The sequence below is a fragment of the Pinus tabuliformis genome, chromosome Q, assembly GCF_031772625.1.
Source record: "Pinus tabuliformis cultivar Carrire ecotype Pingquan chromosome Q, CPIR1, whole genome shotgun sequence".
NCBI classification, from domain to species: domain Eukaryota; kingdom Viridiplantae; phylum Streptophyta; class Pinopsida; order Pinales; family Pinaceae; genus Pinus; species Pinus tabuliformis.
In genome coordinates, this window is record NC_142296.1 from 851,140,007 (window position 1) to 851,163,929 (window position 23,923).

The following is a 23,923-nucleotide window of genomic DNA, read 5'->3' on the forward strand; positions in this document are numbered from 1 at the left end:
GCCTGAGTCTTTCCTTCCCATCCTGGAACAAGACCTCAAACCCCTTCTTCTCGATCATCGAGACAAATATCATGCTATATTTGAGTCCTGGTACAATCAGTACATCCTGGACCCTCATCACTCGTACTGTCTCCATCCTGAATGGCACAACTCTTGATCCTCGGATCTCCTTCTAACTCTTGTCTCCCAACACCATGTGCAACTTTGAGTCCCATTTAGCTAGAGTCTCAAAAACCTCTTATGACCCTGTCATATGTTTTGACGCACCATTGTCCATGTACCATCCATCCTCATTGATAGTACCTTGCAAGAAATGAGAGATCATAGCAAAGTCCTCCTCCTCCAATCTCCTGGTGAGAGCATCTATCTCAACAGAATTGGCAACCCCAGTGACCTGCTTCTCTTTCTTCTTCTCATCATCTCCCCTCTTTTTCATCGAATATCTCAATGAAAAATGACTCATCTTGCCATAGTTGAAACACTTGACTTTACTCAAGTCCTTCTTCTGCTTACCCTTCATTCGTGTTGCAAGTGCCATGTCATCATTTGAAGTCTTCTTCTTTGGATGAAGATCCTCGTCTCACAACTCTTCCTAAATGAAGTCGTCTCATAGCCTATTCCAGTACGACAACTTCTCTCTAGCAACAATCCCTTCGATGAAGGGCTTCCATTCCTCGGTGAACCCTTTCAAAGCAATCCTCACCATATCAAAATCTGAAATAGCTGCACTGACAACAACAAGCTCATCTTTGCCCTGAGACAATCTCGTCAGATACAAAGTCACTCCTTCACTCTGCATCATCTTGGTGGACTTCAACTTATCCTCAAATGCCAGTACTCAACTCTCATTCTTATTTTGGAACAAATTCTAAAGAGCCATTCACATCTCATGTGTAGTGTTCTCCTTGGACAAATGAGGTATTAGCACCATCAAGGATGATCAATCTCGCCCTCAGATCCAAATCCTCATACACTTCCAACTCCTTTGGGTCAGTTGGCTTCTTGATGGCTTTCTCGGCGAACTCCCAGATCCTGTTGACCTGCAAGACCAACTTGATCCTTTCCTTCCATGGACTATAGTTGGACAACCCCTCCAACCTGTCCTCATACCGGAGACTAGCCTGCAACTTCGACATTGTAGTGAGCCTTTCACCTACAATGTGACCAACTCCCTCTTAAGTTGTATTTCGTTGTGCACACTCTGATTCACTGTCTTCCAAAGTAGCTCAAATACGCTCTGATACCATGTTGAATTTCCACAATCTGGGGTCTAGGATACAATCTTAGCATCTCTGACGCTACCAAACCAAGAATCTCAATCGAACTACTTTGCACAATGGAACAATATAAAGCAATGAATCACACATGCACAAGCATATACAACTGTTTACAAATTTCAACCCAACTTCGTTATATTAATCAACATATAATACAACTATCTAGGGCTCCCATACAAGGGATAATGGACCTCAATTATCCACAAGTCCAAGAACACAATATACACTGATAATCTCGTTACAGTCTCTATGTCGTATCTCGTCCTGTCGGTCCTTCGCTTTTGTTCTTCTCTCTAGTTGCCCGTTAGTCCATCAAAGGACAACAAATAGAGTCTCTAGGAGGGCTTCCACCTATCACTGCTGCAGGTCATTTCTGCTTTAATGAACACAGGCTCATCCAATCTTCTCTTCTAGGCTAGGCAACACCTGAGCTCCAATTTGCCTTCTAGTAGCTTCTTTCGTCCATCAAAGAGCTACAAATTAGGCTCAATCCTTCACCCAACCTTCAATTGTCAAGTTCTCGTTATGACTGCTTGTCAAGGGCTACTTTGGGCCATCAAAACCTTGCCCTCCACTAGTCCAATGATGCCCAATACTCCACTGTGAAATCTGCTCCTTGTTGAGGTCTCCAACCACCCAAGTCAACCTCAACACATGGCTCCCACAGACTGCAACTTTGTCCACACTTGGACATCCACCTAGCACAAATTCATCATTGAAACAACATCAACATACCTTGAAATCTGGTGCTCTTCTACTACAGGTGATGTTGACTGGTTAGGGAAACTGTTAGCTCATCATTGACCCTCAATTTCACCTCCTAACAACCTCCCACAATTGTGACATACTTCTCTTGTGTCACTGTTGTTCTGCACTGGTATTTAGGCCTATTTCTAGCCCCTTGGTATGTCATGCGGCCTCCTCACAAATTGTGATTTAGGGCTGCGGCATACTCTAATCTCCAAAACAGACCTGCGGTTGCTTTCACAAGAGATTACAGCCTCAAAACCCACGCAAATCCACCCAGATCTCCTCCCTGAAGTTGCGACTCCTTGCAAACAGTCTCAATTGTGCCCTTAAATCGACCCCGTTTCACCTTCTTTGGCTGTGGCTTAGCTTCAGATGTTATTTCTTTATGAAATGTGCACTTGGGATGATGAAAATGATTCTCACGCACCTTATATTTATACCAAAATAAGGGCTCCATGAATTTGTTGAAGAGACATGTCTTTTGGACAAGTTTGCCTCAAGCCTACATGACTTGACTGTCCAAAAACCCACCATTATCTTCAAAAATTCATATCTCATCATAGACAACTCGAAATTCGATGATTCTTGTTGCGTTGGATTCTCCTCAATGCCTTCTATCATCTTCATCCATCACATGTCCAAAATGCTCCATGGTTTTGGCCTAAACAATGATGGGTGATAAACCCCAACCTTGGGTTCCAAGCCCACAAGTGACTCTTTTGGTGCTACAACATCCAAACCCTGAACCCTAGGTCTTGCAGTACCTCCCCATATACCGAAAATCAACACTCTCTTAGCGAGGGAGGTACTTCCATGACTAGGAAGTAACTCATTGTCATCATCACTACTTGCAACACTGGCCCAACTCTTGGTGCTTACCACTGCAACAATCCCTGTAGTATGAACTACACCTCTCGGAAGTGTCGTTGTCACTAGAAGCATCCTGCTTCTTCTTCTTTTCTTGTATCGCTTTCCAATCCCTCCATGATTCCTTCTTGGCGATGTGGAAGCACCCTTTCTCCCCACTGACCACAAGCTCTTCTTGGGCTGCAATGTCTCCCTCTAACCTTGCAAACTCCTGCTAGAACTTGACTCCCTCTAAGCCTTGGGAAGATGGACCCTGTGTACTCTCTTAGGTCATTGGGTTTGACTGAGAGACCATTGTCATGGTCGGAGAGATTGACTTTGATTACTCTCTTGTGTCATTGTGCTTGACTGAGAAACCATTTCATATGGTTAGAGAGTTTGGCCTCATGAACGATATTGATTGATCCCATGGTTAGTTGGGTTTTGTCCTTGTTTCCATTAGTTTTGGCTTGTGGGCTGAGCTTGATGCTATCAACCTTCCGTTATTATGAGATTTGTACATGTAATAGAGAGAATGAAAAGTACCTCCCTAACTAAGAGCGAGTGTTGAGAAATTGTAGCTACGGCCAGTGTTTTCATCATCAAAATTGAAAGAGAAATTTTATTTGTTTTCTGTTGTCCAAGTCAGCCCAACTTGTTAGGTCGGCTCCACCTCTTGAAGGGGTGTGACCCTTGGTCAAAACCCCTCCCATTGATCTAATATATATGGGAGATTTGACTCACTCATTTGATCAACTTATCACTCACAATTGAGACATGTTCTACATGTATTCAACTTTTTTTTTTCAGAGAGAAAATCAACATATGGCCTAGGCCAGCAGATATTTACAACATATGGCCGAAGCCAGCAGAATTCAGAATATACGGCATAGCCGTTACAAATCATAGGCCGAAGCCAGCAGATAACCAACGCAGAATATTACGGCATAGCCGTTACAAATCGTAGGCCGAAGCCCGCAGATACCAAATCGAGGGGTCCACAACCAACCGCCGCAAGATTCGATCGCGGCTGGGGGGAAGCGAAAGCCATCCGCCCCAGCCGCTATGTCATGCACGTCGCGTGCATGTATGCATTCAACTTACATGTGCGAAGCAGAAAGATGACTATTTTGACCAATGAAGTTGACCTTCTATTCTTTGCGTTGACCACATTGACTAGCATTCTTCTCCTGCTATTTGACCGAGATGTTGATTGAAGTTGGAGGCTGAATATTCCTAGCATCTTTGACTATTTGTTGACCGAGGGTTGATCACAAGTCAAACTCTATGGTTTGATTGAGTTTCTTATGTGGAATTACAAGATTGAATTTCGTCCCTTTGACCAGCAACTATACACCGAAATTTGGCCCCTTGACCAATCTTGACCAATGAGCTAAATGTTGACTCTCTCTATCCTTTGACTTGATTTTATTGGGTATTTAGTGTGGTCAATGGTTGACCTTTTGACTAGAATTTCCTAATGTACAAATTTGTTGATTTGTACAGTCTCTAATAAGGAAAGATTACGGGGTTTTCCCCCTTGTGGGGTTTTGTCCCAATAACTTTTTGGTGTCTCTTGTATTGTTGTTTTATTGTGATCTCTATTGCTCTAAAGAATTTAATTGTTGAAATTTTCTTAAGTGTAACTGCTTAATGATTTTGAAGTTGAATTGTATCATTGGAAGTAGTTATCTAGAAGAAAATTGTTCTAGTCTATGTTGCTACTAGGAAATCAGCAAAATGTTACAACAAAAGAAAAGGCCTATTTGGGGTATCAACAAAGGATTAGGGTTTTTAGTGTTGAAATATTAGCGAGAAAAGGGTTCCTTGATTTTTGCCATTTTCATAGAGTCGGAACATTTTCCTTCTTGTGCATGACTCGAGTTCCTAAAATTAGGAGATTCACTATAAATTAGGACGAGTTCCAATAATTTAGGAATCAGTCCTAAAAATTAGGACAAGTTAGGACGCAGTTAATTGCAGTGTTCCACGGGGACGCGTCCCCCAGGGTCGGGTGCGCGCACCCCTCGCACCCCACGCACCCGGGACGGGGAGTCTCTTGTGGGTGCGTTTCCCCACGCACCCTTTTTGGGGAGACTTGGGGAGACGCAAGGGGGTGCGTTTCCCCAGTGTGGGAGTCTAGACTCCCCAAGACTCCCCAAAAAGGGTGCTTCTGGGCGTCCTCCTTCAATATGGGAGTCTAGACTCCCCAAAAAGGGTGCGCCTGGGCGTCCCCCTTTAAATTTGTCTAATAAGACTTAAAAATTCAAAATTCAAAATCAAAAATTCAAAACTCAAAACCGTTAAATTTATTTTTTTAAAACTAAATAACTAAAACTTAAAAGTCTAAAAAAAAAAATTAAAATTAAAACTAAATAACTAAAACTTAAAAGCCTAAACCTTAAAGTTAAAAGCTCATTTCATTTCAACCCAAAGTCATTTCCATTTCACTCTTGAGTCTTAACTATTTTTGAGTTTGAACTTTGAAACTTTGAGTTATATAGATTTAGTGTTCAAACTTTGAAAATATACTAGTATGTTTTGCTTTCAATTTAGATTCTAGAATGATGGATGATGAATTTAGTTTTTAAATCAATGTAGATTGTAGAATGATGGACCATTGAATGATGAATGATATCGATCAATGTATTTGAATATTTTATTATTGATTTTTATTTTTGTTTTTCGAATCTCATGGTATGTATGAATAATAATTAATTCAATAATGAGACTTGTCACTTGAGTATGTCATATGAATGATGTATGTATCAAAATGAATGATGAGGATGGATCAATGATTCAAATTTCAATTGTCTATTTAATATTTTTATGCTTTCATTATTGAACAGTGAACAATGAATATGAACTTGAATTATATATATATATATAGACACCTCGACGACTCCCCGCACCTCCGAAATTTCCCTAAAATTTGAGGGTACTCCCACACGTCCCCCCTGTGCGTCTCCCCGCACCCGCGTCTCCCCGCACCGGAGTCCTGGTGGAACATTGGTTAATTGATGTGTTGAAATTGAAAGTCGAGTTCTTGATTTTCTAGTGTGAGTTAATTGAGGAAAAATACAAGTGATTGAGTTTCAAGTGGTTGACTTGAAATAAGACGAGTTGCATGAGCAGTTAACTCATGCTAACTCAAATCACAAAATCATTCCTTAATTAGAAAATTCACTAATTTTAACCATTCGAATTGCCTTTAATTGGACAAACGAAGGCACAAGTTTAATCATTGTTTTGGTGAGCAAGAGTTGGTGAGACCAAGAAATAAGAAGCACGAGTTTGTGTGTGGAGCTTGTGAGAGGAAGCAAGAGAAGCTTGTGCACAAATTGGAAGAGGGCAGCAGAGATCAGCAGTCTTGCAAGGGTTTCAAGCTTAGAACAAGCAAGGAAGACAATTGTGTTTTCTTATTGAAACAATTATTTTGTAAGAGATCTATTGGTCAGTTTTCTATCAATAAAATTCTCAAACAAGCAGAGGGTTTTCCCAATTGGGTTCCCTAGACAATTCTTGTGTTTTTGAAATGTGTGGTTGTGCTTTTATTTATGTTCCTATTCTGCTGCATTTAGTGGAGAAACTTTGTGTTTATGTGAGAAGAAATTTTATTTTAGATTGCTCACATTAGCAGATTAAAATTTCATGGATTTTCCACATTTAGAAAGGGTAAAGAAAGGATAGGTCAAGAGTGTGTTTTTAATTGCTGAAAATGCACAAAACAACAAGTCATAGACATCATCCCTAGAAATGGGGGTAAAACATGCATAAAATGCTAGATTTTTCTTTTTAAACATTAATAGATGCAATGCCTACTTTAAGGAAAATAACATATAGGTGCAATTATGCTATAAAATCTAGATTAACCAAATCCTAATTGTAGTTTACCATAAGACAAATAAAATGGAAAAATTTACGTCGATCAACACACAAAGACTAGTTTGTTCAGTCAATTAGGCAATGGAGTCAATAGGGCAAGGTCAATGCAAGAGGACCTTGGATTGAGAGGGAGGAGAGAACTCCCTTCACCTCCAAACCCTAATGAATTCCTTATTCAGGAGATTTAAGGTCAAAGGGTGTAAATATAGTCCCATTGATGGATCCTTGATGACAAATTTTTTATAACAAGAAATAAGAGTTCATAAAAGATATTGCAATTTTTAATATGGCACATGACAAACCCTAATTTCAGCAATTGAAGCAAAATGGAAGAAAATAGCATTAAACTTACACCATTCAAGCAAGTATCACTTTATCAACCCAAATAAAATCCTTTCCATGCAAAACATATCCTTCCCAAGAGAATTTACACTACTACTTAGCTATTGGATCCAAGGGCGAGAAGAAAAACTAGTGCACACTCTTTGACATAGAGATAAATGAGTGCATGTGTCAATAATTCAATTAATTCAACTCCCCTCTACTTATATGAGGTCAACCAAGTAACAGTTAAATTAATTTTAATTTACAAGTAAAAGCCCTAAAAATTGACTTAAAACTGATAGGTCACAAGTCGACCTAGAGATAGTTTTATGTTGATTTAGGGTAGCATCGGATGTGTTCTAGCCACGAAAATTGGTGGAGAGGCTAAGGCACATGAGGTCTCCAATACCCAGAAAGGGTTTGGGCAGATTCTAAACAGTTTGGGAGATATTAAAATAATTAATATTTTTAATGGAGTCCCTAAATCTAAACTTAGGGAAAATAAAATATTAATGTGAATTAATATAAAACTATGTTAGAATGGTCCAAAAGTCATGGATCAATCCAGATCTAATCTTAGCCGTTGATTAGGGACTTAATCTCAGCCATTGAATTGTCAACGAGAAAAGTATAAGAGGAGGCTTGAGGGTCACTTGGAGAATACACCAAGTTGATCAAGATTTCGATTTTCTGGGGCAAGGTTTGTTGAGGAAGTTGAAAGAGTGATCAGAGTTGTAGCTAAGGGGCAGTGAATACAAAATCAGAGAGGCAGAGATAGTACCAAGAGGATCAACACAGAAGCCGGGAGAGAGGGACGTAAAGCCAGCCAGAGGTTCACACAAAGCCAGCCAGGGCTCACACAGAGGCAACCAGGAGTTGCGCAGTGCCTCAGAGAGCCAGCATGGGTGACGCAGAGGCTCTAAGGGCTGACGAAGTTCCTCCAGAGGCTGACGCAGGGCAAGCCAAGGTGATGTTGGGCAGACGCTGGGCTAGAAAGCACTGATGCAATCCCTAGAGGCTGACGTTGGGGTTTCATGGGGTAGATTGGAGCTGTGGAGCTGCTGAAGTGTTTATCCGGGGTTTTAGCCGAAATATTTGCTTTCGTGTAGAGAGGTACTACTACCAAGATTTTTCTCTGTTGGGTGAGCCAGATTTGGCACCCAGATTGTATCCTGAAACTGCTTAATAAATCAAACCCTCAGATAGCTGCACCGGTTTTCCCACATTAGGATTTTCCTGGGACATTAGTCCAAAAACAACGATGTCACTTGTGTGCTTGTTTCTGTTTCATTCAATTGATGATCTACAATGTGTTGAGCATGTACTTGTATTTATTTCCAGTATTTACATGGTAAATAACTTGTTAATTAATAGAACAAGGAGGTAGGATTAAATCAGTAAAGTACATGAAGGGTTTCTAACAGTTAGACTTAGAAATTCCAACATGGTATCAGAGCGTGGTTGCAAATCACAGGAGAACTGAGGACATCAACTGAGCAGAGCAGCAACAGCAGAAAACAGCTGTCCCGAGTGACAGAAGTTGTTCCTAGCAGAGAAGCAGCAAGGAAGGGGTGATGCAGTGCCTGCGTCATCAAGTTCGAGCCAAGAAGAGGCAGTGCAGAGGCTGAGGGAGGCAAAGACAGGCTCACGCAGAGGCCAGGAGGGTTGACGCAGTTGGCTGAGGAAGCTGATTTGCTGGTGTCGGGATTGCGCAGAGCCTAGGAGCTCTAACCTTCAGTTTGCTGGGGTTTAGGAGGCTGTGGGTAAGTTGCAGAGTGGAGTTGGTGGGGTATTATAGTCAGAACAGTACCTAACAAGGCAAGGCCAAGGAGGAGGGAGTTGCTACCGAGGATTTCTAGCCGAGAAATCCGGATCAGTGGTGCAGTTGCACTAAGGATCGGAGTGGGGGCACCTCGACATTGGCAGAGAGGTTTCCAGGAGGGAAATTGAGGCTTAAAGGTAGTCACACCGAGAACTTCCACAAGGGAAGTAGAGGAGCAGCAAGATGGCAGTGAACGGAGTAAGAGACCAGTACAGACTGAATAGAGCCTCAAACTTCGTAGTCTGGAAGGCTAGAATCTTGTTCGTTCTAGACAGGAATCATGTCAAGAACTTTGCCTTGAGGACAATAGCGATCCCAGTTGACCCGGTTGAGAACGACAAGTACGACGAGGCAATGGCGAGGGCCAAGAGCATCATTCTTGACGGGGTCAAGGACCATGTAGTACCACATATTGCCGAAAAGGAAATGACAAATGAGATGTGGGAGGCCCTAAAGAAATTGTACCATCATACTTCTGTGCAGAGAAGGATGTTACTAGAAAATCAGTTGCGGTCATACCAGATGCAGAAGGGAGAACAGATCGACCCGTTCCTTGGTTGATTGAAGGAGATCCGGGATCAGCTGACTTCCACAGGGGCCACACCAGATCAAGAATTGATGGTGAGAATAGCCCTGAACGCAGTCTCAGAAGACTGGGAGGTGTTTGTCTAGAGCATACTGGGCAGGGCAACCCTTCCAGATTGGGAGGAAATGTGGGCAGCTCTTCGCTAAGAAGAGATCAGAAAGCTAAGCAGGGCGAGAAGCAGTGACAAGGGGATCAGAGTGAAGAAGGAGGAAGAGGAGGATGCTGCCCTAGCATCTGAGGGAAAGCAGGAGAAACAAAAGAAAAAGGGCCTCTCCAAGGTCAAATGCTTCCACTGTGGGGAACTGGATCATTATGCGACCCAGTGTCCAAGGAAGAAGAGTAAGGGAGAGGCCTTCGAGACCAAGGCTGCACCAGCAAAGGCAGAGAAAGAAGTGGAGACAGACGATGATTGTTTCTTGAGTGCACACACACCACTTGAGTGGAAGTGGGGAGACATCGAGTTGTAGTTAGACGGACTACAGGCAATGAGGGGCAGGATCCTCAAGGTACCCAGCCTCTTGGATTAGACCTTGGTACGGGAGCCCTGAAGAGGAGTAGCAGTACTGCCGGATGTCAGTAGAGACGAATGCGGATGGAGCGACAAAGGGAGCTACAATGCAAGATTCCCAGGACAACATGAGGCGGTAGTGCAAGAAGCACGGGAGTGTTGCACTAGTGCAGGATGGCACAGAAAGGCGTGCAACGGTGCGAGATGCAGGGAGTTGTTGTAGCAACGTAGAGGTCAGAGAGGGAGCACTTATCAGCGACAGAGGGAGCTTCAACATCATGGGTGTCTCTAGCTTGATAGAGATGTCAGAGTTGGGAGATCAGTTACTTACTTCTCAGTAACTGGGTTGCAGTGCAACAGTTAGTAGTGACAGTGCTATGGATAGCACGATGCAACAAGATGAGAGGGAGTTGCAGTACGATGCAACAGTGGCAGTGGCAGGGCCATGGGTAGCAGTACAGGATGCAACAGTGCAGATGATGGGCAGCAGGCCTAGCATCAGCACAGGGACCGATGTCGGATGATCAGGGTGATACTCAGTGAGGAGTATTGCTAGAGCACAGTCCTTGCTAAGAGGGAGTGTTGATTTGGGGTAGCATCGATGTGCTCTAGCCACGAAAATTGGTGGAGAGGCTAAGGCACATGAGATCTCCAATACCCAGAAAAGGTTTGGGCAGATTCTAAACAATTTGGGAGATATTAAAATAATTAATATTTTTAATGGAGTCCCTAAGTCTAAACTTAGGGAAAATAAAATATTAATGTGAATTAATATAAAACTGTGTTAGAATGGTCCAAAAGTCATGGATCAAGCCAGATCTAATCTTAGTCGTTGATTAGGGACTTAATCTCTACCGTTGAATTGTCAATGTGAAAAGTATAAGAGGAGGCTTGAGGGTCACTTGGAGAATACACCGAGTTGATCAAGATTTTGATTTTCTGGGGCAGGGTTTGCTGAGGAAGTCGAAAGAGTGATCTGAGTTGTAGTTGAGGGGCAATGAATACAGAAGCAGAGAGGCAGAGATAGTACCAGGAATATTAGCGCAAAAGCTAGGAGAGAGGGACGCCGAGCTAGCTAGAGGTTCACACAAAGCTAGCCAGGAACTGCACAGTGCCTCAGAGAGCCAGCATGGGTGACGTAGAGGCTCTAAGGGTTGACATAGTGCCTCCAGAGTCTGACACAGGGCAAGCCAGGGTGACGCTGGGCCAGAAAGCGCTGACGCAGTCCCTAGAGGCTGACGTTGGGATTTCGTGGGGCAGATTGGAGCTGTGGAGCTACTGGAATGTTTATCTGGGGTTTCAGCTGGAATATCTGCTTCTGAATAGAGGTATTATTTCCGAGATTTTTCTCTGTTAGGTGAGCCGGATTTGGCACCCAGATTGTATAATGAAACTGCTTAATAAATCAAACCCTCAGATAGCTGCACCAGTTTTCCTGCATTGGGTTTTTGCAGGGACATTAGTCCAAAAACAACGGTGTCACTTGCGTGCTTGTTTTTGTTTCCTTCAGTTGATGATCTGTAATGTGTTGCGCATGTACTTGTATTGATTTCCAGTATTTACATGGTAAATAACTTGTTAATTAACATAACAAGTAGGTAGGAATAAATTAGTAAAGTACATGAAGGGTTTCTAACAGTTAGACTTAGAAATTCCAACATTTTACATATGATAAAACATAACAAAATACTTTTTCTCCACATGTGTGAGAAAAGTAGCTCCCCAACGTGATGTCATCCTCATGAAGTGAGCATTTCCATCATGCAAGGTGCCAAAAAGGGTCCAAAAATACTCCTCACTCCAGGACATATCATCAAAGTGAATGGGTGTATCTCCAAGCCACAACTCCTCATCCAAGATGTCATTCTCAAGAATCCAGGCATGATCATCATAGGGTTTGCAGGGCTGATGCTTCCAACCCTCCCAAAGAGTCTCAAGTGATCATCATCCTCATCTTAGCTCTGAAGCAAGGCAACACCCATCAAGAAAGTAGAACGCCAACCTAGGGTCATCCTAGGTTCTCTGGGGCATATCATCAATCCTATCAACGACCTGACTTCTTTGCTCAACATTTCAACGTTTGGAGGTGTAGAAGGGGTCTTGCAAAGGCCAACACTCATCTTGGGAGGGGCAACTTAATGACTGCAACGTCACAAGTGCTCTTATGCTACGATAGACATTCTCTTCAATGTGCTATAGAAGAGGCAAGCCATCCCTGAAAGGATGTCCAATCCATTTGAGATAAACCACCTGAAACATATTCTCAAGATCAAGTGAGATCAATATCATCAAGTAAAGAAACCATAAGAGTATCATAGTGGGCCAAAAATACTTCACACAAGACTTTACTTCAAATGTTATTCTAGTTAATGATTTTTAACAAGTTACCACAATTATGTTTGGATGAGAAATCAATTAGCCCTATTAGGTGCTTTCAACCCCAAGGAGAAGGACAATTCCTAGGAAGGCACACCAATCCACAAGTGCGTGTGATAATGATGGTCTTGGAATAGGCAAGACTTCAAGGAAGATGTGATGGTCATGGTACAAGCTGAATGGGATCCAACATCTTGAGTGCAATGATGTGAAGAGAGAGCAATTGTGGGGACTTAAGTTACCCCTTTCCTTAGCATATTTTTCCCAACCCTCGGTTAGGTCGTTTACTTCAATGATTTTCTTTTTCTTTCTTGCATACCTTGGGTAACCAACTTACTTGGTAACCTTGGGACACTCATAAGTTCTTTTTGTTTAGATATAGCATAATATGCTAGGAACTGGGTGATGGCTAATGGGGGAAGTAGAGCTCACGCTAGGCTTTTGTCCACGAAATTTAATTTTCTCCCAACCATCTTTTGCATTTTACATTTTCTTTCATTTGTGGCTATTCATTTTTTTATCTTTTTTTTAGCTGCATCAACTTTTTAAGGGAAAAAGTTTTCGGGCCTTTGCTCAAATTTGAGGACAACAGGCTGCTGGCATTGGTGACAAATGACAATCAACCCAAATATTGGAGGTGGATGCAAGGGACTTATGGAAAGTGATAATTATACATTACCTTGGACACACCATATCAATCAATGCCTCCTATTTGTGCCACTGCTGAACAGAAGAAAGGAAAGAGGTCTTAGGGAAGGTCACTTTGGACTAGGGGAAAAAGGGATAACCTCCCAGTTGAAGCATGTGAACAATGATACAATCAAGAGTGGTCAATCATCCATCTAAACCTGTGATTCATATTAGATTGGCCTTAACATTAAATGAAAGCACATGATTATAGTAATGGTTAATGTAACTTGTAATAGATGACCCACCTTCCTTGAAGAAGTATGGTAGGTGAGGATGAAAGCATTAACCAGACATGTGTGGAGAGCTATGAGGCATAGATACAATTTTTTGATAATAAAAATTCCCCGGTTTTGGTTTTTAAAGAAAAGGCCATAGGCAAGTTGAGCTCACTCATATTGACTTTGATTTGTTACTTTTGAACCTCTTGGGAAATGTTTTAGTTACCTGTAGTTACTTGATTGTCAGATAATCAAATTATACAAGTCAATGGTGGCTTGCCACGTCGGAGAAGATGGGTTGTTATTATAACCCCCATTAGGGTTCAAGTCCTATGAAGTGACATACTTATGCTCATTCCTGTGAATGCACACTGTTGACCACTACGTGTCAACTACCCATAGCAGTACACCCCCTTTTCTTCGCAAAAAGGGATAGCGCTTGATCGACATGTTCGTGCCATTCGACAGTCATCGTCGACTTGATCATATTATGTTGTAAACCCAGTCTGCATGTGTGAATTGTAAATAATCTTAGCAGATATGAGTCATGTATGTAAATTGCCTAGGTGGACCTAATTTCCTAGTGATAATCTACGTTCCGGAAGGTTTTTTGTCTCACCGATCTATGATTGGCAGAGTTTTCCTTCAGCCTAACCCCAAAGCCGGAATGGATTTTGTCATTAGAATCTTAGGAGAATCCTAGTGTGTTAATCTGCTAGATTATAGTTGTGTCATAGAACTGGGTGGTTTATGAGGATCTATGTCAAATGGGTTCTCCCCCTTGAGATGTAAAGTTGTAAAAGTCATGATGTAAAGTGTCTTGAGGGTTAGAAAATGTTTTAATCCCCTCATAAGTCCTAAGTCTTAGGTCCTAGGTGATTTTTCCAAAGGCTAAGTTCGAGGATCAGAATCCTAGTGTGTTAATCTGCTAGATTATAGTTGTGTCATAGAACTGGGTGGTTTATGAGGGTCTATGTCAAATGGGTTCTCCCCCTTGAGATGTAAAGTTGTAAAAGTCATGATGTAAAGTGTCTTGAGGGTTAGAAAATTTTTTAATCCCCTCATAAGTCCTAAGTCTTAGGTCCTAGGTGATTTTTCCAAAGGCTAAGTTCGAGGATCCATTTAAAAATAAATTAAAAAATTAAAAATTAAAAAATTGAAAAATTAAAAAATAATAATAATAATAATAATAATAAATAAAAATAATAAAATAAAGTAAAAACCTAAAAATAATAAAATAATAATATTTTTGAGTAAATAAATGCAGAATTTCAATTTTTTAATGCATTAAAAATTCGACGGATGAGATTAAGAGATATCTTGATCCTCATCGACGGTCAAGATCATTTTGATGTGGATCACTCGAACTAGTTGTTGGGAATTTTTCCTTTAAATAGGGTGCTAGGGGTCATTTGAGATCATTCGATCTGTGAGTCTTGTGCTGAAGAAAGCTCTCTTGTAGTCATTTTTTGAGCAATAAAGAAAGACTTTGGGGTTAAAAATCTTGCTGGTGTTACTCTTCTCGAAATGCTGTAAGATGTTTTATGTTTCTGCATAATTTTATTTTCAGCTATTGATTTTAGCTTGATGAAGATTGATTCAAGCACAAGTATCTTGTCTGATCTCTAGGGTTTGAATGATAGTTTAGATCCTGAAATATAATGGTAGGTATCTCCATTTGAATTGGATTTCACAATCGCTTTTTCCTTCTATGTTAATGGTAGATTCTAAGCTGTGTAGGAAATCTTAGTTTTGAGTTTACCGGGCGTTAGGGGAAGTTCTCGGCTGAACCAGCCAACTCTCGGATTGCATTTCCTGAAAGAGCCCAGCTAGTTTTAATTCCGGGCTTATCATCTGAATTTTTTTTTATGAATGCATGCAGTGTTTTCTGAAGTATCTCACATTAAGCTTATATTCTGAAAATATTACTGTGATTATTGACAAATCTGGCTACTAAAGAGCCTTAGATCTGTAAATACTGTAAATAATTTTCGCTGGTTCTTAGGGTTTCATTTATTTTTATTGTTTTCAGGTTCTGGTTGCTTGTTTCATTGTTTTCAGGTTGCAGGTACAGGATTTTCAATCTATCTAAAGAGGGTCAGTTATATGTCTACTGGGGTTTCATTATTTGCAGGAAGTTAATTTTTTTTATGTGCTCCCCATCGATTTCCAAAACAACCTGTATGCCGCAAGGGGATCATTGCACTTCTTCATTTTTCTGCCTCCATCCAACTCCACGCAGCCATATACAATCATTTCTATCCACCCCTGTGGCTGTATCCACTCAACCATACGTTGTTACCTCTCTTCTCCAAACTTCTGCATGTTCCATTCTCCCCCTCAGCCACACATCACCTGCACCCTTGCTATCTTTCTCCCACGCAGTCACACACATACGCTATCGTTGTCGTTGAAGCATCATCACGCAGCAAATCTGGCCGTCCCTCACCTACAGCATTGCAGCTGCCCTTCCCACGGATTTCTTTCCCTTGCATACTGTCCCTAGAGCTTGCCAAAACTGCAGCGTCCCACCAAGAAACATCTCCGCCTCCAGCCTAAGCTCCTCACGCTGCTATCTCTGCGCTGATTCCACGCTCGGCTAGCTGGTTGCTCACCTGCACACACAAAAACCGTGAACTGTATGCGTGGGTAAGATGTTAAGGTCACACACTTCTTGATTCTCGATTTTTTTTTTTTTTGGTTTCGTTTTGATTTAGGCTTGAATAGGTTTATTCCTTTTTTTTTTATTGTTAGGCTCTAGTTTCAAATTCGAAGTTTAGTTTTAGGATCAATTTTAGTTTTGTTATGTAAATTTACGATTTTTTAATTTGCCGTATAGCTTTAGAGTTTAAGCTTCAAATTTTTCGATTTTAAAGCTTTGTATATATTATAATATGCGTTGTTTTCTTACATGTTAGATGTTAGTTTTTTGTTTAGATTTTTAATCTTAGGATAGTTTTAAATTAAATATTATTTTTTGTTTCATTTTAAACTTTAAAAAATAAAAATAAAAAAATCAATTTTCATAAATTAAATTAGATTTTGATTTTAGTTTAGATTTTGTAGTCTTTAGGTTATTTTAAATTTAGATTTAAGTTTAGTTTAGGATTTTAGAATTGAATGGTTAGTTTTAGAATTTAGTTTTATTTTTATTTTTAAATTTTGAATCTTTATAAAAAATATAAAAATCAATTTTTTGTTTTAAATTAGATTTTATTTGGATGGTAAGTTTTGTTCCATTTTAAAATAAAAATTTTAAAATCATAAAAATAAAAAAATTTCATAAAAAGATTAAAAAATTTCCTTTTTATTTTAGTTTATATTTAGATTGGATTTTAATAATTTCAAGTTTTGTTTTAGTTTTAGTTTAGATTTTAATTTTAAGTTTTGTTTTAAAATTATAAAAATAAAAAAAATCATAAAAAATATAAAATATAAAAAGACATAAAAAGTTTCCCTTTTTTTTTAGTTTAGAGTTGGATTTTAGATTTAGTTAGTTGTTTGGATTTTTTTTATTTAAATACAAAAAAAATTAAAAAAAAATAAATAAAAATATATAAATAAATAAAAATGTTTCTTTTAATTTAGTTTTATTTAGATTTTTGATTCAAAGTTTCATTTAGTCTTTAATTTTTTTTATTTGAAAAATATAAAAAAAAAAAAATTAATTTTTTTTTTTTTTTGCCAGTTTCAGTCTTGGCTCAGGAATTTGCTATGTTTTATCTGCTGAGGCTAAAATTTTGATGTTGGAATTTTTAACGTGCTTTAATGTTCATCTGAAGATTAACTATATGAATGTGATCTCTGGTTAGCATTTTACGTGAGCTCTTTATCTTTCGAATTTTTAATTGCTGGAGTATCATTAAACCATTAAGCATTTATTGATTATCTCATGTTTGGTAAAAAGTTAAGCATTGCTGGTAAATGATTGTTAATGAGCTTATATCTCTGCAGCATTTGATAAATAATCATTTCATCATTCATTTCATAAGGCACTAGTCTATTAAATTAATAAAATCAATTTAGTGTTGGTTTCCCTTCGTGTCTCCCAACCCAACTGGTCCGCAGTTGGTCATCCATTATCCTATAGGGTCTACCCCCCTTAGCCTCGGGAGACAGGCTTAAACGGAGAGATCGGGGATCAGGGTGACAGCCCCCGGTCTGAGCGTTGTCGTGACAATCTGTGAGACAACACACACCATTGGTTGGGTCTAGGTCCATTTAACATTGGCAAAAATAGATACCCACCACTCATTACTACTATTTGAAGAGGGCCGCAGTTGAATGGTAATGGATCCGCTGTAATGCTAAATCTAGGTGCGTTGGTTTCATTTTGATAGGAGGAAGCTTAGTTCAAACAGATAAAATTATACAAGTGAAATGGAATAGAGGATTTCCGTGCAATGGTCATTTGAAAAGATTCAATTGAGAATGGTTCTACTTGTTCCCATATCAATGGAGAAAGCTACTAACATATCATGTTGATGCGTTTCCTCTTTTTGGCCTGTTTTTGATGAAAAGGGAAGGGGCTACACAGTACATGGTCTTGATCCATTTTTGCTAAGCAGGTGGTTGATAATTATAAATGTAGATCTGGGCTCTACATCACATGGGGTATTTTGTGCCATATGTTCACCCACTGACTACTAAGGTCTCAATTTGATGGTTGATCATCCCATCTAAAGAGCGATATAGTTTTGATAATTTGGTAACACCTTGTCATCTACAGTTCATAATAGATCAACAATCAAACACTTGGGTATAATACCTTTAAATATAATACACAAGTTTGAGCAATTCTATTAAGGTCATGTGGGGATATTTCCGTCCCTATTTCAGGGACAGGAGTTGTGTCTGTCTCTAGGACTAGGGCAAGGGATTTTCTTGTCTGACATAGCCAAAGATCTACATGTGGATGACAACAAAATTACAATATGGAGCTTGATGAAATAATCAGCTTCTGAGCCCTGTTTGGGCTAGACTTCACCCCCCGACGACCTTACTATCAAATAGTACTTTAGTAGGAGGACGAGCCTTCTAGGTATTCACATTATAAGGATTATCCCCTTCTAAACAGAGAGTGAGAGAGCACTCTAATGTAGCTTTATTGGGATTTCAAGTTTAGCAAGAGCCCAAGGACTTACCCAGCCTAACTAGGAAGTTGTTGTGTATGAGATAGCTGTGTGAACATGGAGCAAGTCCATAACTAGCTTGCTTTTATGATGACATTATGTCCACTGTTGTCACCGCTATCTCTTGCATCTCAATCCATCCTTGTAGCACCATAGTCTGCAAACAATTCAAGGGTTGTTACTACTTCGTATACAGGTAAGGTGAAGTGTGAGCCATCCATGCAGGATTGACCAAATATAATGCAGCAATCGTTGTTATAATATTTCTAAAACAGATTATATATGAACATGTTTTAGTTCAAACATCTTTTCAAGAGGTCATTGCAGGACTAGCCCCAACATTTATATCATCCAAACCATTCAAGTGCAAATCATCAGGAAGGAGAATAATTTTAGAGGCAAGAAATCAGGTACCTGCAATGGTATCTTTTATGCTTTTCCTTCAGTTTTGATTCTCGTCTAGTTATTTCAACTTTCTAGCAGAGTCAAAATGTTTCAGCCACTTGCTAATAGTAGTATGCTCACTGGAGCAGGTCTGTATTGCTTTCAGGAAGGGGCTGACTTCTTAGATGCACAATAAAGCTTTTGGAGGGTAAATTTTTTAATTATGATGCAAGAACTAAGTCACTCCATTATATTCATTTTGGTCCAAGTGCTGCACCAATCAGTACAGTATACTGGAGAAGTGCAAAAAACACAATTATATCATGAAATGCCATCTCAATGGCTCTTTCCTGGCTTATTTTGGCTGTCCAAGTTGTCAATGGATTTTTCATGGGCTATTTTCTGATTTTGATTTTTGAAAAATGCACTGTTTTTGAGGGTACCCCATTTGATGTCAAGTGATTTCCACACTTTCCACCTATTAGAGGTAGTTTGAGTCTGCTTTGACTTGTTTATCCTTGCTTTTGCTTGGCTCGTAGTTGAATCTCTTGGTTTGAGTAGTCCATGGGGTTTGCCATTACTGAATCTTTCATTTATTTTATTTTGAGTTTCTCTTTGGGATGAAAAGTGCCTCCCTTGGATGGTCTAGAGTCTAGACTAGGTGGGATTGTTGACATTGATAACATTGTTGATTTGGGGTTATATTTTTGTTATTCCAGAGGAATAGAGAATAAACTTTGAATAGAACTGTACTGTTTGAGGTTAAAATTGTTGATTCGAAGTTGTGTGGATTGCTCGAATCAAATATGGTAAACTTCGTCTTAAAGCTCTAGATTTCATGTCTGCTGCAATACGGTCTGATATTGACTCCAAGACCAGTAGAGATAGGTATCGATCAAGCACCATCTGGGGAGATTTTAGTCTTTGTAAAAGCTTTTGAAACTGGGGATGTGTAGTGGTGTTGGGCAATGAAGGTCCAATGGAGGCCCTGAAAGTTGAAACCTAGTGGAAAAATGTTATGAACACTTTCACGCTAAAATCTGTGCAAGTCTAGCAAGTCTTGTTGAAATACCCATGCTGATTGCCACTAAAGTAGTCTTGGTTCTTAGGATAAATAAAGAAAGAGATTGGTTTATATTGAGACTGTGATATGTAGAAATTTTGAAAGTCTAGCTTTTGAGTCTGAAGATCCAAAGAAACCATGGGCTGGTTCACAAATAGTCTTCTTGCGATAGGAATTTTAACATTTACTTGCTTGCAGGAACTTTTGGGAGATGGTGGTCGGGCTGCTATTCAGACTCAAGGTTCAACGACTAATCCTTTTGGCTCAACACGTGTTTATGGGTATCAAAATATAGCATTTGAGGTGAGGTTATAATATCAGAGATTCACACTTTAACAGCTTTTACATTTGTTTTCTTAATGTCATAAAATGTGGGTCTATTCTTAGTTTCTTATCACATATTGGTCACCATAATTTATATCAGGTGACAGGTCTGAAACATTTTCTCGTGAAAAATATTCTTGATTGCAAACAAATATAGGATTTCTGTTTTTTGAGCTATTGTGAAGTTAAGAATGGACTAATCTTATCTAAACATTTGCAGGTAATGAAAAATGATCACATAGCCACTGTAACTCTCTTCCAATCATGATTTACTTTAACAGAGGTAGTGCCTTGAACTTTCAACTCATCTAATTTAATTTCTTTCTCATGCCATATATGGAGTTTATTGCATTCATTGATTGTGAAGTTTGGACTTGTTTCTTTTGCCTCTCTTCTTGTTTATTTTATGTATCTGTAAAGTCCCAAGGGGATTTTTCCCATTAGGGTTTAGTTTCTGACTAGGGTTTTTTCAACAAATTAGAAGAGATTGTGTAACAGCAGTGCACATTCATATAACCATAGATATTTCTTATGTAATGCTTGAATATAAGGATTTCCAACAGTAACATGATTTGCAAAAAATTCACAATACTTAGGGCTGACTGCCCAAGACACAGTGGATTCTTCCAACCAATGGTTCACAATATAGTTCTGGTTGCAATAATTAGTAAACCAGTGCTTCACTAGTATTTGTTGGAAACACTGGGGGGGGGGGATGAATCAATGTTTCACTTCAATTAGCGAATTTTTAATCTTTAAAGCATTGATTAATATTAACATCCGATCAAACATAAATCATCATCACAACACCATTCAACAATGCACAACGTCAAAGACAGTACACATGACATTTTAGGTGGAAACCCTACTGGGAGAAAAACCACTGAAAGCTTCTTAATATAGGTAATGTACACAATCAACTGTACGCCCCCTCCCCTTGTCCACATATCTGGGTCGGGCCTGGAACTGTTGCCCCGGAGGTTGATGCAACTAAAAGAACGATAAAAGCATATCATGGCCACAAGCAAGAAACAAAAGAAAAGAATATTACAAAATGCAAAAGATAGCATGTGGGCAAAAGCCAAACATGAGCTCTACCCCTTCATCATGGCCATCACCTTGATTCCTAGAGCCCTTGAGTGCCCCACACATCATTAAGGGACACGTGTGAAAATTTCTAAACTGAAATTCTACTATTGCAGCAATTGATTTATTTCACCTACTTATTATTCACAATAAGTCATTTACGAAATTCCTTCAGTAAATATTAAAATAAATTCTACTGTAGTTATCACACATTTACGCAGAGAAAAAAAAACACGCACAAGAACCAATCACATTAACACAGTAATTTTTGGACAATTGTCCCGGAAAAACCCAATGTGGGAAAACCGGTGCAATAGATGAGGGTTTTATTAATCTTCAGTAGCAATTGCTTTTACAAGGAATGATTTTACAGAGAAGCTGAAATAAAACACCTGAGACTTTCCCTTTGAGACCTTCTGACACTTTGGAGACCCTGCTCCCACTTCTGCGTCACCCTTGTGTCACTCTGAGTGGCTCTACATCAGCCTGTGTAGGCTTTGCGTCTCTCTCTGCGCTGTATCCCACTATCCCTGCGTCACCTCCTCTGTCATTGCCTGCTGCTGACGCCCTCCTCTTCCTCCACCTTGCAACTATCCCTCTGAAATCGATCTCCTCTCCTTGAGAATCGATTTTCCTTGAGATACTGAGTATCTTCCGGTGTGTCTCCAAATGATCCTCAAGTCTTCTTTTATACTTTTCCTGTTGAGGAATCAACGGCTGAGATTAAGTTCCTAATCAACGGCTAAGGTTAAAACGTAATTGATCCTCTTAGAAGCTTCTCACCCTTATCTTTATTAATACCCATTAATATTTTATTTTCCTAAATTTAGACTTAGGAACTTATTAAGAATATTAATTATTTTAATAACTCCTCATCCGGGTGGAATTTCTCAAAATGATTTCTGGGTCTTAGAGATCTCATGTGCCTTAGCCTCTCCTCCAAATTTCAAGGCTAGAGCACATCCCATGCTACCAAAAATCAACACCATGCACATCCGAACCCGACATCAAGGACCAATTAATCATACTTGTTGTGCCAAACGTTGTCAATAATATCTTCAGGGTAATACAATTCAAAAACTAGTGCTTGGTAATGATGAAAGCTTTTTACAATGTAAACTCTAGATATATGGAATAGTTAGCAATAGTTTAACACCTTCTCATCAAGCAGCACAGTAGGCTTATGTATACTTCATGATATTGATCAACATCACTACACCCTCACAAGACTCTAGAACCATCACAATGATCAACAACTATGACTTCACTCAATCCATATACGGCTGGACTCATGTTACTTAGACAATATATATAATGATAGACACTCTGCCAGTGCAAGTAATCCTACAAGTTGGATGAACAGTCGTCTGTCCAACAGCTTCTAGCACATTATGCTATTCAATAAGTTAGCGGCTCATAACCCCTGCACAGTCACTGATTCACCCTTTTCTTTCAACCACTGCTTTAATCTCTGTTTGCAATATTTGATGGGGTGTCACTGATGCCTTCGTGCTGTGTCTGAAGATGTCTTCTTTTGCCAGTGATCTGTCCCTTGAGAAGCTAGATGTCAATGTTGTGCCTTTGAATGTAACATACTGATGCTGTACATGAGACACTCTTTTATTTTCTTCAAAGTAAGGCTTTTATGCTCTCAAGTGGGCCTGAAACTGGTCAATGTTCATAGGTTTACTGTGAACCAAATAATATAATAATCTTGACCTTAAAAAGGCCTTTGGAAATCCCTCTGAAATGGTCCTCAATCTAACAGTAAGACTTTGCTATACAAATGCTAAATGTATCACAGATAGACCTCAGAGAAAAAAGGTGAAAAATAGTTCTAAGATTTACCTGTAGGTGGCCTTATTCCAACTGGTCCATAAGAGGTGATTCAATATAACCCTTACCTCAGATTTGATCTGCTCGTCTCCACAAATATCAGGTTTGTTTCCAAATTCAGTCCTGGATCAAGGCTGTAAACTTTCTCATAGGGGGAGGCCTCAAAAGATCAGTCACAAAAATGTCTCGGACAGGGCTTAGAAATTAGCTCAGAAATTGAAGCATGCCTTCAAATTCAAACCTTAAAGAGTTGACCAATAAGAGTGCCACGACAGACTTCAACAATTAAGAAAAGGCCCAAGATGCCTCAGTACATTTCCTTAGAGGACAAAGATTAACCCTCCTGAGTAGTGTGAAATTGTGAATTAGATCACTGAAATACAAGGTTTATTCAGCAAGGAGCCACTAGAGATGATGAAGTTCTGGGTCCCAAAACTCAGTTTAACATACCTCTTTGGATCATCACAGCAGATATGCCCTTCAACAAAGATTGCCTCAGACAGTTAGTCAACGTTCCATTCTGCCACGGATATACCAAGAGTCTTAGAAACAGTCCTCAAAGAATCTGAATCAGCTTCAGATGCCTTGAAATATCCCACAGAGATGCATCCAAAGAAACTTCAAAGCTTAGCTGCCAATTCCTCTACAAAGAGTCTTTGGAAGATCCTGCAGACAGCAACCTCATATCAAAATTTGATTCCAATGAAATATCCTAGGTCTGCTTTAGAATAGGCCTGGAAGAGACCAAAATTTTTGTGCCTTAGGAAGACCAGCTAAATCGCAGAAATAGTCTAAGGTTCTGGTCTGAATTTGATC

The 23,923-nt window shown here is 39.5% G+C and overlaps 1 protein-coding gene across 2 annotated transcripts in view; it reads left to right on the forward strand.

Annotated features, from left to right (window-relative positions):
• Positions 1-23,923, forward strand: part of LOC149222226 (PHAF1 protein At3g51130-like) — a 377,477-nt gene that overhangs the window by 338,349 nt on the left and 15,205 nt on the right. For both annotated transcript variants that reach the window (XM_089385320.1, XM_089385319.1), the window contains 2 exons: positions 20,060-20,164; positions 20,406-20,468. In XM_089385320.1, coding sequence (XP_089241446.1) covers positions 20,060-20,164; positions 20,406-20,453 — 153 coding nt within the window. In that variant the 3' untranslated portion in view covers positions 20,454-20,468. The remainder of the gene's footprint in view (positions 1-20,059; positions 20,165-20,405; positions 20,469-23,923) is intronic.